Source organism: Acomys russatus, chromosome 31 (assembly GCF_903995435.1).
Source record: "Acomys russatus chromosome 31, mAcoRus1.1, whole genome shotgun sequence".
Lineage (NCBI taxonomy): Eukaryota > Metazoa > Chordata > Mammalia > Rodentia > Muridae > Acomys > Acomys russatus.
Window position 1 is genome coordinate 17,204,831 of NC_067167.1, and position 17,385 is coordinate 17,222,215.

Genomic DNA, 17,385 nt, shown 5'->3' on the forward strand with positions numbered 1-17,385 from the left:
CACCCATGTTAGAGAAGGGAACGGTACAAAGAAATCTGACTCTGGCCTTCCCTAGCAGTTTGAATTCAGGCATGTCCCTCAACGTCTTTAGGGCTTGGTTTACTCATCTATGATAGCCCTAAAATTCCTCAAGTCTCTAAATCCTGTATGGTTTCATAATATGCATGTTTTGAAACAAATACAAAAATTTAAATGTTCTCACTTTATATAAATAATCTCACTTTATATATTTATATATATATTACATAAATTTGTATATTTTACACCAAATTGCTTATCGTCTTCTTTTTTTTTTTTAATTCTTGAAATAACAACTCAGAAAATCCTTTCCAGTTGGTCTAGAAATTTTCATCTAAGAAAATTTAAAAAGCAAAAACACAGATATTTCTGGCTGTAGTGGTACAAGTTTGGGGTTCTGTCTACGTAGGAGGCCAAGGCAGAAGAACAACACAAGCCTGGGCAAGAAGGCTGGGTGATGGCTCACTAACAGAGCACCCATCTAGCACAAAGGCCCTACCTTCAATTCCTAGTGTTGGGAAACAGACAGCAACAAGTAGAACCCCAGAAGTGTATGCATGGGGTTGGCTGTGACATTTTACTTTACTTGAACCTGGCCACTATCGTAGTGTGGGGGGGTCTATTCAATAGGAACTGGGATTATTGCACATGACACTCTTCAATTGTAAAGACTCTTGGAAACCAGGCATGTGACGTCAGTAGGTGAAATGCAAACATGAAACAGAAGAGGGAGTGCTGCGCGCTGCCTTGAGCTGCAAACAGACCCCACCAGAGGGCGGCAGCCCCACCCAGCTCTCACTGGTGCCCTTAGGTGAGAATCCTACGCAGGATTTCCACACAATAGTTTTTTCTAAAAGAATACATTTGAATTTCATTGTGAGAGTTCCTGTTTTTCTAACATTAATTTTTTGTAGCAATTTAAGTATACCTGATAGAAAGTTCCCTGGTGAAGGAAGTGATCTCTGTCTACACAGCCTAATACAGTAGGCAGGGCTGGCCCCAAGCACTTTAAAGTGTGGGTAATCAACTAAGACAGGCAGTCATTTGTTTCTTTACTGGATTGGGGCTTCACTCTGTGACCTAGGCAGGCCTGGAGCTCATGGTGATCCTCCTGGCTCAGCTTCCTGAGTAGTAAGGTAACAGAGATGAGTTAACATTTTATTCATATATTCAGTCTTTAATTTTATTAAGAATAAAAAGCCCACTTGATTGGACAAACAGTTTTTAAATTATGTTGGTCAGGGAAAACAGGCTTCCAAGGTCTTTTACTCATGTAGTGTTTCGCCTCGGCCAGTACATGAAGTAACTGGGAACGCTGGTACTGTTGCAGGAAGTTCCTGGTTCACAGTGTGCCTGGTAAAGCTGCAGGGGCTCGGAGGTGGCATGTAGCTGGTCTTTGTTACTTTGTGGGTTCTTTTCCCCACTTTTTATCATCCTGGTTTCACCCCCTAACACTAGATAGGCAAGAAAGCGTAGAGGGGAGAGAGAAAGAGAAATCCCTGCATCCAATTCCTTTCCTTTTGTTTCTTCTGTGAGCACAACTACTAAGAAACTGCAACCAAGCCCCCTGAATGACCACCAACCACCAACTGTGCCTACTGGCGGGGGTGGGGGCCGTGCTAGCATTTATACAATCACAGAAATGATCTGCGACTGGCAAAACCATGCTACTGCTAGAGCACCAGGCAAATCATAGTCAGCTGCTGCAGACGGTCCAAAGAAGTCCCACATCCCCACACGTGGGATTAAAACAAAAGCACAGTTTTATAATGTTTCTGTGTTGAGACAGGGTCTCTCTGTGTTAGCCTTGGCTGTCCTGGACTCACTTTTTAGACCAGGCTGGCTTCGAATTCACAGAAATCCGCCTGCCTCTGCCTCCCGAGTGCTGGGATTAAAGGAGTACGTCACACGCCTAGCTCTTATTTCTGTGTTTTTTAAAGAAACCAAAATTCCAAAATTGTCACTACAGTGATAGATTCTGGCTTAGTGCTGTGGTGTGAGGTGAGCCCTAGAGCTGCAGTTTCTGGATAAAGCAGTTCACTATGGTAAAGGACTCTGAGCCCACAGCCTCAAGGTCAGGCATCGGGCTTACTAACTGAGGGACCACCTAGCTTTTGCTGATTTGTTCATGGAGTTGCTCCCTGGGTAGTCATAGGAGGCTTATGCACTGTTGTGTTGAGATTGACATCTGTCTCTTTTAGATATTAATATTTGTGCTTGGGGTCAGCATCTTGAGAGCGGGGAAATTGGGGGGTAGGAATGCCAGTTTAAAATATTTGAAATGAGGAGTTAAAATTCTAAGAGATAAAAAGTCCTGTTCAGCCAAGCATCCTTTTATTATTTTTTTTAAAAAGATTTCTTTTTTTTTTTTTAAGATTTATTTATTTTATTATTTATTGCATATGAGTGCTTTATCTGCAGAAGAGGGTATCAGATCACATTATAGATGGTTGTGAGCCACCATGTGGTTGCTGGGAATTGAACTCAGGACCTCTAGAAGAGCAGGTGGCGCTCTTAACCACTGAGGCATCTCTCTAGCCCAAGATTTCTTTATTTATTATTACAAATACAATGCTCTGTCTGCATGTACACCTGCAGGCCAGAAGAGGGCATCAGAGCACATTGTAGATGATTGTAAGCCATCATTTGGTTGCTGGGAAATGAACTCAGGACCTCTGGAGGAACAGTCAATGCCCTTAACCTCTGAACCATCTCTCCAGCACCGCCCCCCCCCCCCCCCCCCCCGCCACCAAGCATCCTTTTATATGATCATGTGTTCTAAGATCACTGCACAAGAACTCTGAGCTGGTGAAGACAGGATGTCTCCACAGGTGACTGAGGGCTACCGAAGACAGGAGGCTGAGTGTCTGTGGGGTGGGGGAGAAGAGCACTTTGATGACTCATCTTTTTATGGGGGTGAAGTGGTCTTGGACAGGCTCAGCTGTGTTTGTTTCTTAAGACCTCACTTTGCTAAATGCTGTGTATTGTGGAATTTTCAGTCCCTTTCATATGTAAATCTATGGTAGGACGCAGGTGGGATAGTTTCTGCCCGTAATCTCAGCACTCCAGAGGCTGAGGCTGGGCGATCATGAATTCAAAACCAACCTGGGACACAGAGTGAAATCCTGCCTAATACAACAAAGTAAAAGTGAAGGTGAGTTTGTCTTTAATTAGACACCAGGTGCCATTATGCACATACCGTATGAGGAGTAGATGCAGCTTAATCATCTCTCTGTGATCAACTGTTTATTGCGTATCCGGTGCTTATTAACTACTGTGGGTACTACTCCAGATAGAACATTGACCAAAACAAGTACATGCTCTTATGACTGAAAAACGTGTGTGTTGAGTATAATTGGAGTAGCAATGGAAGCAAAGAGGCTGGGATTTATATGGAGGTGGAAAACAATGAGGGACTCCAGGGTGTGTGTGTGTGTGTGTGTGTGTGTGTGTGTGTGTTGTTGTTGTTGTTGTTTTGAGGCAGTCTTACTGTATCGCTTAGGAGGCATCAAACTCATGACTCTGCCCCAGCTTCCTGGGTGCTGGAATTACAGGCATAGCCCACCATGTCTGCTTGGCAGGTTATTTTAATTCAGAGGATAGGGAAAGCTTTGAGGAAGTGACAATTTAGGAACCTTAGGAGGAGGCAGGAGTTCCAGGCAGAACTTAGCTGTAGAAGCCCTGGTGTTTCTCACACACTGCTTGGTGTGTCCAGTTTGGCCACAGGATGGAGGGATAGAAGGGAAAGAAGAAATGGGGTAGGGTGCATAACTGTCCAAGAACCCTGTAAGCAATTCACTTTATCTAAAGTTCTTTGGCGGTCCCTGGAAGGTAAGGTGGGTTGTGATCCAGTTTACAAATTCTTTTTAACGTTCTTTGGAAACAATCTCAGACTTTCAGAGGTATCACCAGCATTGAAATCACTTCATAGGTCCAAATGCTGCCCATCATGCCTCAGTGCCTTTGTGTGTGATACTGCAAGCAGGACATCTCCCGCTAACCACAGTTGAACATCAACTTCAAGAAGTTATCAAGGAAATACCATGGGGTGTGGGCGGAACCGGAGAGTTAAACTGAGGAAAGACAAATCAAGAGGATAAAACGCATATGTATTGACTTAAGTTTTATAAGACATGAAGTCACTTAAGACAGATAAATGATATCATGTTAGCTCTCGGCATTATGGCAGAATGCCTGAAAGAACTACATACAAACAGGAAAGAGCAGATGCGAGAGCCATACTGCCCCAGAGAGCTTTTGTTTTTGTCACAGGCGGGAATAGGGCTCAGTAGCAGAACACTTGCCTAGGATGTGCGGAGCCTTTTGTTCAGTCCACAGGAAAAGTAACTAAGTGAATAGGGGAGAGTCTGTTAAAGCAGCAAAAGGGACACGCATGGGAGTGGTGTTGGACGGTGACAGTTTCCTCACAAGTACAGTTAGACCGCGTATTGGCCAGGGTGTCACAGATGCAAGACCATGCTTTCCTTGTCGCGCTCTGCCAGATGGCCTCCAGTGTGACTTTATCCCATTGTTAGTTATAACTTCTGTCAGCTCATGAAGATGTCTGGTAGGCTTTTCCTAAAATACGAAATTACTCGTTTTACCTTTGTAATTAACTAGCATCTTATGAGGCAATATTTTACATTTCATATTCCATTTATAATATCAGTTCCTATTTGAATCAGTTTATAATCAGCTTCTATAATTGGTTCCTTTATTGCTTCAGTCGGGCTGCATCTGATCCTTGGGAACCCACTTGGAATGCCTTTTGGATGCTTCTGAAATGGCCCATCCTTCTTAGAGTGCTTCCTTGCTTTTGGATACCAAGTGCTCCTGGTTCACCTCATGGTTTCTATCTCAGCTTTGCAAACAATGATTTCTGTGCAGGGTGATGGGTTAGGGCAAGCCTGATGCCTTCCTTTCAGTGTCATGTAATTCAGTCCAGTCTGAGGGAAACTAGGGAGCCATGAGGTCTGATCTTTTTGCTGTCATAGTTTTGCTAGATGATAAAACTTGAATGGGATCTGAAGATTACAAGGATAGTGGTTAAAAAGCCATTGAAGTCATTCTAAAAGGTTGGCGATGGTTGTGGTGAAAGGGCATATTCCTGAGACAAGATGAAAGCTAGGTCTTTTGCGCCAGTGAGCTAAGATGTGAATTCAAGGGAAAATGTCCTGAAGGAAATGAAAGTGATCCATAGTGCCTGCCAACTTTAGGAAAGGCAGAGCTGACTTGCTGCTGATACCAAGAAAGTGCTGGTGTTCTCATCTCTCAATATTACGTCAAACCAGTGTGGCTGTCCCTTAAGACTCCACAGCTCGTCACTCCTCCTGTAAAGGCTCGGAGAGACAAGGAAGCCACAGGAAAATGTTCAAAGCCAGTGGGGCTTGGTTCATGATGTTTAAGGAAAGAAGGCATTTCTGTGATGAAACAGTCACATGTGAAGCAGCAGGGACCAGTGTAGAAGCCGTGGCAAATTATCCACAAGATGCAGCTGAGCTAATTGACGAAGGTGGCTGTGTTAAATGACAGTGTCAGTGTAGACGAAGCAGCATTATATTGGAAAAACTCCTCCACCCAGGAGTTTCAGAGCTAGAGTTGAGTTGCGACATCAGTGCCTGGCCTCAGGGTTCAAAGGGTGACTCTCCTTTTCAAGGCTAAGTCAGCACTGTTTACTGTTCCAAAAAGCCGGCGCTCTGAGGAATTGTGTTAAAACCTGTGATCTGTGAATGGAATGGCAAAGCCTAGACAGCAGCATTTCTGTTTACAACCTGATTTACTGATGTCACTGTGGAGACATACTGCTCAGAAATATCAGAAATAGATTCCTCTCCAGTATTGCTACTCACAGACAACAATTGCTGAGTGTTCTGAGGGAGCTGCACAAGGGAATTGATGCTTACAATCCCGCTGACACGCGTCCCTCCTGTAAATGCTGGACCAAGGAGTGATTCTGACTTTCAAGACATAAATTACAAAATACATACAGTGCTTATAGCTACTACAGATAAGATTCCTCTGGTCGCTGTGAGCAGTTAATTGAAAACACAGAAGGGAGCCACCATTCTGGATCCCATTAAAAGCATTAATGACTCATGGGAGGATGTAAAAATGTCAGCATAGAAAAAAAGTTGGGAAGAGGTCAACTCCAGCCTCCATAAATGGCTTTGAGGGGTTCAGGACAACAGAAGGAGCAGTAACGAACAAGAGAACTCAATTAGAAGTAAAGCCTGAGATGCTGCTGTGACTTTATGCTAAAACATTACTGGATACAGAGATGTTCATGGGTTGAGAAAGAGATCCTTTGAGATAGTGTTTCCTGGCAACGATGCTGTGAACACAGCTGAGGTAATAGCAAAGGATGTAGGGTATCTCATCAACTTAGCTGATAAAACAGTAACATGGGTTGAGAGGGATGGCTCCAAGAGCTGCTTCTGTGGGTAAACTGCTATCTCACAGCATCACTACTGCATGCAGATTCCTTATGGAAGACTCAGGAGTTAGAGATGACTCCTTCGTGGGTAAAATGCTTAGTGTGTGAGCATGAGGACCTCAGTTTGGAGCCCCTGTCCATCATGGTGGTCTTCACCTGTCGCCTTAGCACTGGGAGATGGAATCAAGAGGGTCCCAGAGACTTGCTGGCTGGCCAGCCTACCAAGCAGCAAGCCCCAGGTTCAGTGAGACCCTGCCTCAAAAATTGAGGTAGTGAGTTTAAGATAAAGGCTGTGCATCCACTTCTGGTCTTCGCATATACTGTTCCACAGGCGCATGTACAGGCGTACAGACAAACAGACACACAAAGAAAAGGGAGAGAAACTGGCAGGCTAGGGGTGTAGCTCAGTGGTAGAGTGCCTGCAGAAGAGACAAGACTTCAACAGCAAAATGCTTCAAGATGATGGCGCAACTTTTAGCCAGAAAGTATAAATTAGGGCATGTGTAGTTGAGGGGCTGGCTGCCTATGTGCGAGGAGCCAGCATCGGGTAAGCTTAATTTTTATATGCATAGTCTGCCAAAAGGCTTCTTGTGACTCAGTTTGGTATTTTCCTTAATGTGCTGCCGAATCCACAGTATGGCACGGCATCCAATAGTGGTTTCATATCCCCCTGCCTCCTGCCTAATCCTACACATTGCATTCTCATCTCTCCCAGTCTACATTGGTATTTTTCCTTGCTATACTTACTCAGTAATTCTTTGTATGTAACCAAGTTAGTGCTTCCATGCTAGTCCCCCCAGTAGACTGCCACCTCCCATTGTGAACTTCCTCCTTACCCCAGTCTACCTCCAACTCCCACACATGGTTGTTGTATTCGTAGGAGCAGCCCTCTTAGCGTGAAGTTCTGACTCACCTTGCTGGGCTAGGTGCCAGCTTGGGCCCATACTTTTTAAAGTAATTTTTTAAAGTTAACTTATAGAAAAATGAGTTTCATTGTGATATTTTCATACATACCTATAATGACTGTTTGGTCATATTTCCTCCCACCCTAGCTTGGCCGTACTTCATGGCTTTTGTATTCTGGTTGCTATGTAGAGTCAAGGAAGTGGTTAAGGCATTAGGCTAAGTCCTCAGGAAGCTGCTGTGCACTGTCAGTTGTCTGGCAGGAGGTGCTAGGCTAGCACGCTAGTGATGCAGCTGCAGTTTAGGATGGTTTTAGTTATCAGTCACAGGGCCCAGTTATCAAGCGGCCTAGCACAGCAGCAAGTGGCTCACACTCTCCTGTAAGCCATTGGCTGTTTCATCTGGGTCCTTGGCTCCAGGCCTTGACAGGGCTACATCAGAGTCACCATCTGCAGCTGCAGTCATGTCTTCACTTGGGAAGGCTACACTGCCACACTCACAGGTGTGAGTCCTTTTGCACTGACCTGACAACAATGGGAGAGAGAGCAAGAGTCCTCTCCAGGTGGAAGCCAGGTGGTCAGGAGTGAGCCAATTGGTCCTACCCCCACCCTAAAAAAACTAGCGTGGCGCAAGGGGGTGGATCCAGGAAAGGCGGTTACAGAGGCTGTCTCAGAGGCTGGAGTAGTGAGCCAAATAAACCCTTTTGCCCCTAAAGTGCCTTTTCGCTGTGTTTTTATCACAGCTACAGGAACAAGCTAAGACATATGTAAAACTTTTAAAGGAAAAGGAAGTGTTCGTTAAGGAGCTGGGCCGTGATAAACCCTGTGTGATGATGCTACACGCCTGTAGTTCTAGCACCCCACAGGCTGAGAGAAGAAGAGAAGGCTTGAGGCCACCCTACGCTACATAGCAAGACTTTGTCTCCAACAACAACGAAAGCCTGCTCAGATCATTTGCTCATTTTAAAATTCAAATTACTCGCTTTCTTGTTGTTGGGTCTTTCATTCCAAGGTCTTTGACCTGGGTTACTGTGTAGAATCATCAAGGAAGGGAAGGCAGAAAGGGATGGGGAAGCAGGCTTGGTAGTCAAAGTTGGGGCTGGAGGAGTAGCAGTTGAGAACACTCACTGGAAGTCAGGGTAGATTGGTGCTGGAGACAGGAATTCCCGGACACCAGCTAAGACTATACCATCTGTATTGCTAGGAACTGAGCTCTGATTGCTAAGTTGCCTGTGGCTGGGGGCAGTCGTAAAAGCCTGTTCTTTAGGTGCGCTTGGGCTTGCCTCATTGCTGGTGTGCCTGGAACGGGCATGCTCCTGTGGGAATGGGAATTCTGCCACTGTCTGTGCCTCTGACTGTTGGGGAGCATGAAGCTTTTAATCACAGCTCAGCTCCTGCCCCTGCCGGATGCTACGCTCATCTCCCTTGAGTACGTGCTGTGTCATCTAGGGGAGTAAAGAAACTTAGCTCCTGGATGGCTGGGTGAGCCGTCTCCTGCATGAGCCACTGCAAGGCTCTCAGTGAGAGGAACATCTGATGCTGCCCAGCTGGCAGGCGGTGACTCCTGTCCTCTGTGCTGAGTCATAGCTGCCAGGGAAGCCTTTGATAGATAGTCTTGCAGTTGTTCAGCAGCTGCATAATGTCACCTGGGACAGAGTCTTCCGAGGCATCGGTGGATTCTGTTAGAATCAGAGACCTTTAGTTATCTTGTCAGTTTCACTTACTCTTCCCTAGTCTTGTTGGGAGACCGGCGAACTTTGTGGATCTTGTCTTTGCCTTGCTCCTTTCAGTAGCCAGTACGGCCTCGAGCTCCACCTGTGTGATCCTGTGCTGTGGATGACTGGGAAGGTCACCGGGCTTCATGGGGGTATTATAATTATTAGTAATTAATAATGACTCATATGATTATTAATACATATGGAATAGAAATATTTATATTAACTAATGCTGGTAATTCAGTGGGCAGTTATTCCTTAACCCTCTATTATTTAAGTAAAAGACACAGAAGCCTGATAGATTTTTTAATAAGCCTTAATGCACTGGACTGTGCAGATACCAACCCCATAAGCTGCTTTTGTTTCCCAGCCACATATCCCATGCCACTTGTTTAAATCACTGCTATCCTGGCTGCTTCCCATCAGAAATCCCCATAAATACTTGCACTTGCTCCAGTTGTGCTGTTTCTGCTCCATCAGGCCAGTCCTCAGAGCAGGCTGCTCTTGGCCATGTGCTCCTGGGTCACCATGGTGACCTGCTGCTTTTCTTCTTGCTCCCTCTTGTGGTCCTCCAGCCCCCAAGCCTGCAAATCTTAGCTCTGCCTACCTCTTTTCCTCCCAGTTTGGGCCATAGGCAACTTTATTATCCAATCAGGGATAATTTGGGAGGCAAGATTCACAGACATCTTTTTGGATACATTAGAATTTGCTCATAGGACAGCAAGGATCTTGGGGGACAAGCAATTAGCACTTGAATACATAGTCGTCCAGATCAACCACAACACATGAGCCTTGAAGGTAAAAATGTTGCTGTCTCTAGCCTCGTACAGCACTCTGCTCACAGACTTTTTTGACTAACTGAGGGTCTCACTACATGCCAGGTTCTGGTGGTGTAGTCATGTGAGAAATGAGATGTATATACCCTCTGGGAGGTTATAGCACTCAATGAATACAATCTGGCAGAATACTAGTGTTTTACAATTCAGGGTATCATTTTCCTGTCAACTTTTTTTCCTCTTACGGATCATCAGTAAGATTTTAATTTCTTCAGAAATTTTTATTTGTTTAATTGCCTGTATAGAATAATCTCAAAGTATTTATTTAAGTGTAAAGCATTACATATTTTATACCGCTTTATTTTTTCCTCAGTTTTATCTTTAATTAGCTATCATTCGGGTCTGGAGAGATGGCTCAGAGGTTAAGAGCACTGTGTGTTCTTACAAAGGTCCTGAGTTCAATTCCTGGCAACCACATGGTGGCCGACAACCATCTATAATGAGATCTTGTGCCCTCTTCTGGCATGCAAACACACATGGGTGCAGAATACTATATAAATAACAAATAAATAACATTTAATTAGCTATCATTCCCTACCTAGGTAGTAATGCACAAAAATTGATTTTTCACTGGGTGTGGCAGTCAGCCTGTGCATGGAATTGCAGATGTAAAAACCAAGTAAATAATGAGTAACTACATAGAACTTGACAGAGTTAAAACATTACTGAGTGTGGAGAGTTAGAACATTGGATTATTTCATGCATATAGAGTAAAATTATTATTTTCACTCATATCAGTAGATTTTCTGTTTGTGATTTGGTATATTGGAGCTCTGAACTGATTAAAAGTTGTAGTTTAATGGCTTGCTTAGATTTTTCCCTGCTGCATGTATGCTGTGTCCCCACTTGGTGGCACCTTCTGTTCATTTTTAGCTAACATGTATTTTTTCCTCAGTGTAGAGCCCTTATGCTTCCTTATATACTGAAATTCTCTTCCTCCCTCCCTCCCTCCCTTCTTCCCTCCCTCCCTCCCTCTCCTTCTCTCCTTCCCTCCCTCTCTCTCCTTCCCTCCCTCCTGGTGGCCTGTGTCCTAGATTATTTTTGTAAAGAACAATGTCATATATAGGGGATTGCATGGAGTAGGTGGGTAGACAGAGAAGAGCCAGGAGTGTTTACTTGGGTTGGGTATTCTGGTCAGTACCATAGTGGTGAGCAAGGCCATTCACAGAAATAGAGAGAGTAGAGTGGGTTGTGGTGTCCACGCCTGTACTCAGTAGTAGGGAGGTCGGGGAAGAAGAATTGGGAGTTGAAGGTCAGCCTGGGCTGCATACCATGAGCCTGGGCTACATGATGCCTGGTACTTCCGAGATAGGTAAAGAGGGGTTATGGAAGAAATGGAGGGTGGGAGGGCCGGTGGGCTGAGAGGAGAGAGGTAGGTAAGGTGGGTGGTCAGTGTAGAGCATTTGCGTTCCCTGCAGGTAGCCCTGAGTTCAATCTGGAGCTCTGCAAAGACAAAACAAATCAAAGCCTCATTATGAGAAGGTGCAACTATTGGAGAAACCTTGGAATGCCAGAGAGACAGGGGTGCAACCAGAATTAAACTCTGAATTCCTTGCCGTTTGAACGTGCACCCTTAACATTTCACTCATCAGGTCCACAAATACTGGGTCAGCTTTTGTCTTAAAGGAATGAGAGATGGGACCTTGCAGTATTGCCTCGCTTGCTTCTGAGTCCTGGGTTCAGAGCTCTGGTGATTCTCTTGCCTCAGCCTCTGGGTAGCTGCTCCCACTGTTCCATAAAAATCGCAGCAGGGGGGATAGATAGTTCACTGGTCACATTTTCTTTAGGAGAAAGTTTGTGTTGATAAACGATAGGCATTTGTATTTCCCACTTGCAGACATTTCGGGCATCTCAGCTAACATTCTGCCTGTCAGTTGAGTGTTGCAGTAACCGGGGCTTTTGTACAATGGCAATTTGTATTTAAAATGAAGCTCCCATTTGTTGCAGCTGGGAGTCTTAAACTGTAGTTCTTGTTAAGCCTCAAGGCTTAGCTCATAAACAGAATAACAAGATTAGTAAATTGAATACTTTCTGCATAAGAATAAAGACTAATCATTTTCTCTTGTTCCTTGATGAATGTTTGATAAACTCTAATGGAAAGGATTAAATTCTCCTAAGCAGTTATATCTATTTACAAATTTACCTCATTACATTATTTTAAGCATTTTAGTTAGGTTACATCTATAAATTTAATATGTTTGATTTTTTTCCAATTTTTCAAATGCACAGTGAAAAGGGCATTGAGTTAGTGTTCTGTTCACATAAGCAGTTCTTTTTAATCAAGCCAGAAACTTAAGAGTCATTTCAACTCATCTTTCTCTGACATCTGTCAGATAATTTCCCCTGCCTTACTTCCCTTTAAGTTATTGTTACTGTGGCACCATTAGCATTAACTATACTGGTATTTCCATGCTTGCACCGAACACTGTCCTGCGAGCACAGCTCCCCTCTCCTCATGTGGTCCACAAGGCGTGTGTGATCTCAGTGCTTTCCAGCTCCGAACACTGTCCTGCATTTGCTCTGGCTTTCCCGTAGACTGAGCACACTCCTCTACAGGACAGTCATGTGGACTGGCTCTCTAGGTCTCCATGGCTCCTTTGTGCTTTATTGAAGTTGACTTCCCTAACTGCCCCTTGGGAAGAAACCTGCACTCCCTCACACTGTCATTCTTTCCCTATTGACCTACACCTCTGCCTAGCATCTTTTTTTTTTTTTTTTTTTTAATCGAAACTGGATTTTACCCTTATCTAATGTATCCTGGTTACAGTTTCCCCTCCACTACTCCCAGACCCTGCCCACCTCCCCTCTCATCCGGCCTCACACCCTTTGTGTCATTCATTAGAAAATAAATAGGCTTCTGAGGGATAATAATGAAATCTAAGATAAAACAGAAACTAACACATCAGAATAGAACAAAACAAACAGAAGGAAAAAAGCTCAAGAAACAGATAGAGACACTGACACCCACTTGTTTTGCACACTCAGGAGTCCCATAAAAACACCAAACTGGAATCCATAATATATATGCAAAGGACCATATTTTTATTTCTGAGTCTGGGTTACCTCACTCGGGATGATCTTTTTTTTAAAGTACTTTATGCAAAAATAACATTTCTTTGTGGTTTTTCAAAAATATTTCTTTTTATTTTGTGCATATGACTGATTTGCCTGCATGTATGTAAGTGTACCTTCTAACTCGGGCTAGAAAAGGGTGCTATCCTCTGGACCTGCAATTACAGGCAGTTGTGAGCCTCCTTGTGAGTGCTGGGAACAGGACAGGGTCCTCTGCAAGGACAGGAAGTGCTGTTACCTGCTGAGCCAGCTCCCCAGTGCTCTGCCCTGTTCTTGTTTGAGACAGCCTCACTATGGAGCCCTGGCTGGCTAGGAACTATGGAGACCAGGTTGGCCAGGGAATCAGAGAGATCTACCTGCCTCTGCCTCCCCTGTGCTGGGATTAATGGTGTGTGACGCCACACCTTGCTTAAAATAGATCTCTCTTAAGGTTTCTTTTCTGACCGTACAGTCAGAATACTAAAAGATTATGTTCTAGGAAACTACAGAGTGGATGATTAAATTTTTCTCTTATTTTTTAAAAATTACAGGAACTGGTTATGTAGCCCAGGCTGGCCACAAACTCACCATCCTTCTGCTTCAGTCCCCTAAATGCTGGTGTGACAGGTGTCTACCCTCACACCAAGCTCTGTTTTTTTTTTTTTTTAATATTTATTTACTTATTTATTATTATGTATACAATGTTCTGTCTGTGGGTACACCTGCAGGCCAGAAGAGGGCATCCGATCACATTATAGATGGTTGTGAACCACCATGTGGCAGCTAGGAATTGAACTTAGGACCTTTGGAAGAGCAGGCAGTGCTCTTCACTCCCCACCAGCTCTGTTTTTATTTTGGTTTTGAGACAAGGTTTCATGTAGCCAAGGCTGGCCTGAAGATTGTTATGCAATCCAAGGCTGGCATTGGTGTGGTAACCCTCTGCCTATATGCCCCCATGCTGGGGTAACAGGGATCCAAAAAGGATTCTTACTTTTACAAAGAAAGGTCAATGGAATTTTTTAAAATATACCTAGGGCCGAGAAGTAACTGGGGTTAGTCTTTTAAAACAAGGAATCATTTTTGTTGCCAATGTCCAGAATTAAAACAAAACAAAACAAAGCCCTTTGTTGTATTCATAAGTTATCATTACCATAACACATTCTGAACAAGTAGGAAATGAGGTAAATAGATGTCTCCAGCACTGTGTGGCCATTAGTGAGAGGCGCCGTGTTGTGGAGATGACCTAGGAAAGCATTCATTAAGGTAGATTGAGAGAAACATTTTTGTACTTTGAAGTAATTTTGTTTTAAATGGCACCTTAATTGGGACAAAGTAAGACTGAAAGTGACTAGAATCTATTTATAATTTCGTGATAGTCTATCATCCCACCAGATGGAAACAATAACTATTAACATGTTGTTACATATTGTTCTGATCTCCTCTATGTACATAGTCCTTTTGTTTTCATTCTTTAACATATGTAAATTTTTAATTTTACTCATTTTTGTGTGCTTACGTGAGTTTATGTGCACTAGGTGCGTGCAAGCACCTGCTTAGGGCATCAGATCACCTGGAACTGGGTGCTGGGAACCAGACCTGCTCCGTCTGCAATAGTAATAAGTGCTCTTAACCACTGAGCCATAAATCCAAGTCCAGAATTTTATTGTTTAGATGTGTTTCTGTCCGTCTCTGCCATGTATGTAGGTGCCTACAGAAGCCAGCAGACAATGTCAGATACCTGTACCTAGGGTTACAGGTAGCTGTGAGCTGCCTGAAGTGGGTGCTAGGAACTGGATTCAGGGCTTCAGCCATAGCCATAAGCACCCTGGACCACTGAGTTGTCTATCTAACCCCTGTTTGATTATTAATGCCCTTGTTTTGCCACTTTGGACAAACCATGAAGTCTTGTACACTGGATCTCTAGCTTATTAAATTGAAGCTATAATCGCCACTTCTCATGTTACAAGAATAAATGAATTAATATTTTTTTACTGTTTAGAAGAATACCCATGATTTACATATGCTAAGTAGTGTTTAAAAAAATTAACCAAACAACTTGTCTCAAACCATAAAATATGGCAGATGTTTTTATCAAGTGATAGAATCTTCTATACTGTAACTTATAGTGAGAGTTTGGTCTAGTGACTCTGCCATGCATAATTTAAGTATTCCCTTTTATTCTTGGCTTTGTTCTTTCCATTTTCTCACTATTATAAATAAAGCTGTGATAAACATCCTCCTTGTACATAAGTGTTTGGCCCAGGTGTCCTCCTTTCTTTAAGGCAGATTTCTACAAGAAAGACTATTAAATACAGCATACATGGCCTATAAAGTTTGAAAGAAACTTTTGATTTTGATTTTTAGCAAAGCCCATGTAACTTATCCATCTTCGATTCTAGTAAATGTTTTAAAGAACCTGTACATTTACTAAGGTATTTTAGATGCTTATTATGTCTCTAAAATACTTATTTAGAAGATTAGTTACTTTTTGGTATTTCTAAGCAACTCAACTCTATCTGAAAGTTTTAAATGTGTAATGGGAAATCTAACTCAAATATACTGAAGTGTATCAACATGAGGGGAAACAAAGATATTAAATCATAATTGCTTTCATCCTGCCCACCCCACCTACCCAACACAAGCTGATATAAGCTTTAAAAAAATCAAACATGGTTTTACACGATGGCCAACTCAAACCTTGTCAGCATAGCAACTGCTTCTCATTAAATGCAATCTGAATCAAGTCTCAGTAGGCTCTTCAGAGTTTGGTGATGTCACTCTAAAATCAGCTGGAAGTCCTCCAAGACAACTGGATGCTGATAAGAGCCAGGAAGACTGTCATTAGCACACATCAAATGTTAACTCACTGATAGAGCACAGCAAACAGGAAGACTCTTAGCCCACACAGGCGCAAGTCAACCAGAGGAAGGGCTGGTTCGTCACATCACTGGGGACGGCAAAAATTTCTCGGCATACTGTTAGGATGAACTTGTTTTAAAAAAAGAAAAGTTATGCTTCCCATTACACATTAAAAGATTCTAGCTTCGCATTATCATTTTATCCCCTCAACTCCCACTCCCACCCCACAGGGCTAGAGAAGGAGGCAAGTGTTCTTGCACTGAGCCAAGTCTCCAGGCCCAAGATTTAGTGGGTTTTTGTTTGTTTGTTTGTTTGTTAGGTTGGTTGGTTGGTTTTTTGAGACAGGATTTTTCTATGTGATCTTGGCTGTCCTGGACTCACTTTGTAGACCAGGCTGGCCTCGAACTCACAGTGATCTGCCTGTCTCTGCCTCCCAAGTGCTGCAATTAAAGGCATGGACCACCACACCCAGCTAGATTTAGTGTCTTTAATACAAGTTGTTTATTCTGGGGCATTCAGACTCAGCTTGAATTGAAGGCATGTGCAGAAACCATTGCCTCCAGCAGGACCCTCATGAGTTTCAAACTGAGGCTTTGTGAGCCAGACTAACCCGAGCACACTAACTATCCAGAAAGAGCCTTTAAGCTTGCATACTAACACCGCTTATAATTTTAACTCTAGAGTGACATTTTCACATCCACAGTCAGGATCCATGCTATAAGCAACACTAATGATGTGACAATATTTTTTCTTTATTTGTATATAATAATGGCATACCTGAAAAAGAATGATGCCTTAAATTAGAGAGGCTTAGTGACGATGGTGGCAAGAACTGCTAGCACATGCTGTGTGCTGTCAGGCAGGGTGTCTGTGTGCTCAGTGTGACCTTAGACCATAACTCAGCTTTCTCCTCTTTAAGGCACCGCTGGCTTCACTGCATGACTGATGACCCTCCAACAACACACCCGCCTACTGCTCGGAAATTCATCTGGGCAAACCATAAATTCAACGTGACTGGTACTCCGGAGCAATACGTCCCTTATTCCACCACTAGAAAGAAGATTCAGGAATGGGTCCCGCCTTCCACACCTTACAAGTGACAGCAGTGAAGACCACGTCCAGCACATGCAGGATGGTGCCGGGCTTTCCTTGGAATCACACCTGTGCAGCTGACCATGAACTTGATTAAAGTACCTTGACCAGGCAGCAGCGTCTTATACATTTTTGCCCTTCGTCATTTATCACCTGCACAGTAGAAGCTCACACATGAGGGAGGGGAATTGTCAGCATATCAGTGAGGGTGGGTGTCTGGTGTAAAGTTCCCAACTCTAGGAAATAGCCTCAGTGGGCGTGTTTATGCTTCATGGTCCTCCCTGACTTCCATAGCTGGTTGATAAGGGCAGGCCTAATGGACCTAAGCCAGATGGAAGCTGGGAGTTGCAAGGAGAGACACAAATACTGAGTAGCTTCATGGCTCAGTGCAGGAGAAGGTTATTCGAGATGTCTTTAGGTGGGGACGGAAGTTGGTTTTTAGATACAGGGTTTCTCTATGTCAACAGCCCTGATTGTCC

General features: G+C 43.6%; 1 protein-coding gene across 1 annotated transcript in view; it reads left to right on the forward strand.

Annotated features, from left to right (window-relative positions):
• Positions 1-17,018, forward strand: part of Ndufa12 (NADH:ubiquinone oxidoreductase subunit A12) — a 24,072-nt gene extending 7,054 nt beyond the window's left edge. Inside the window, exon 4 of the mRNA XM_051139607.1 lies at positions 16,734-17,018. Coding sequence (XP_050995564.1) covers positions 16,734-16,914 — 181 coding nt within the window. The 3' untranslated portion in view covers positions 16,915-17,018. The remainder of the gene's footprint in view (positions 1-16,733) is intronic.
• The last annotated feature ends 367 nt before the right edge of the window (positions 17,019-17,385 follow it).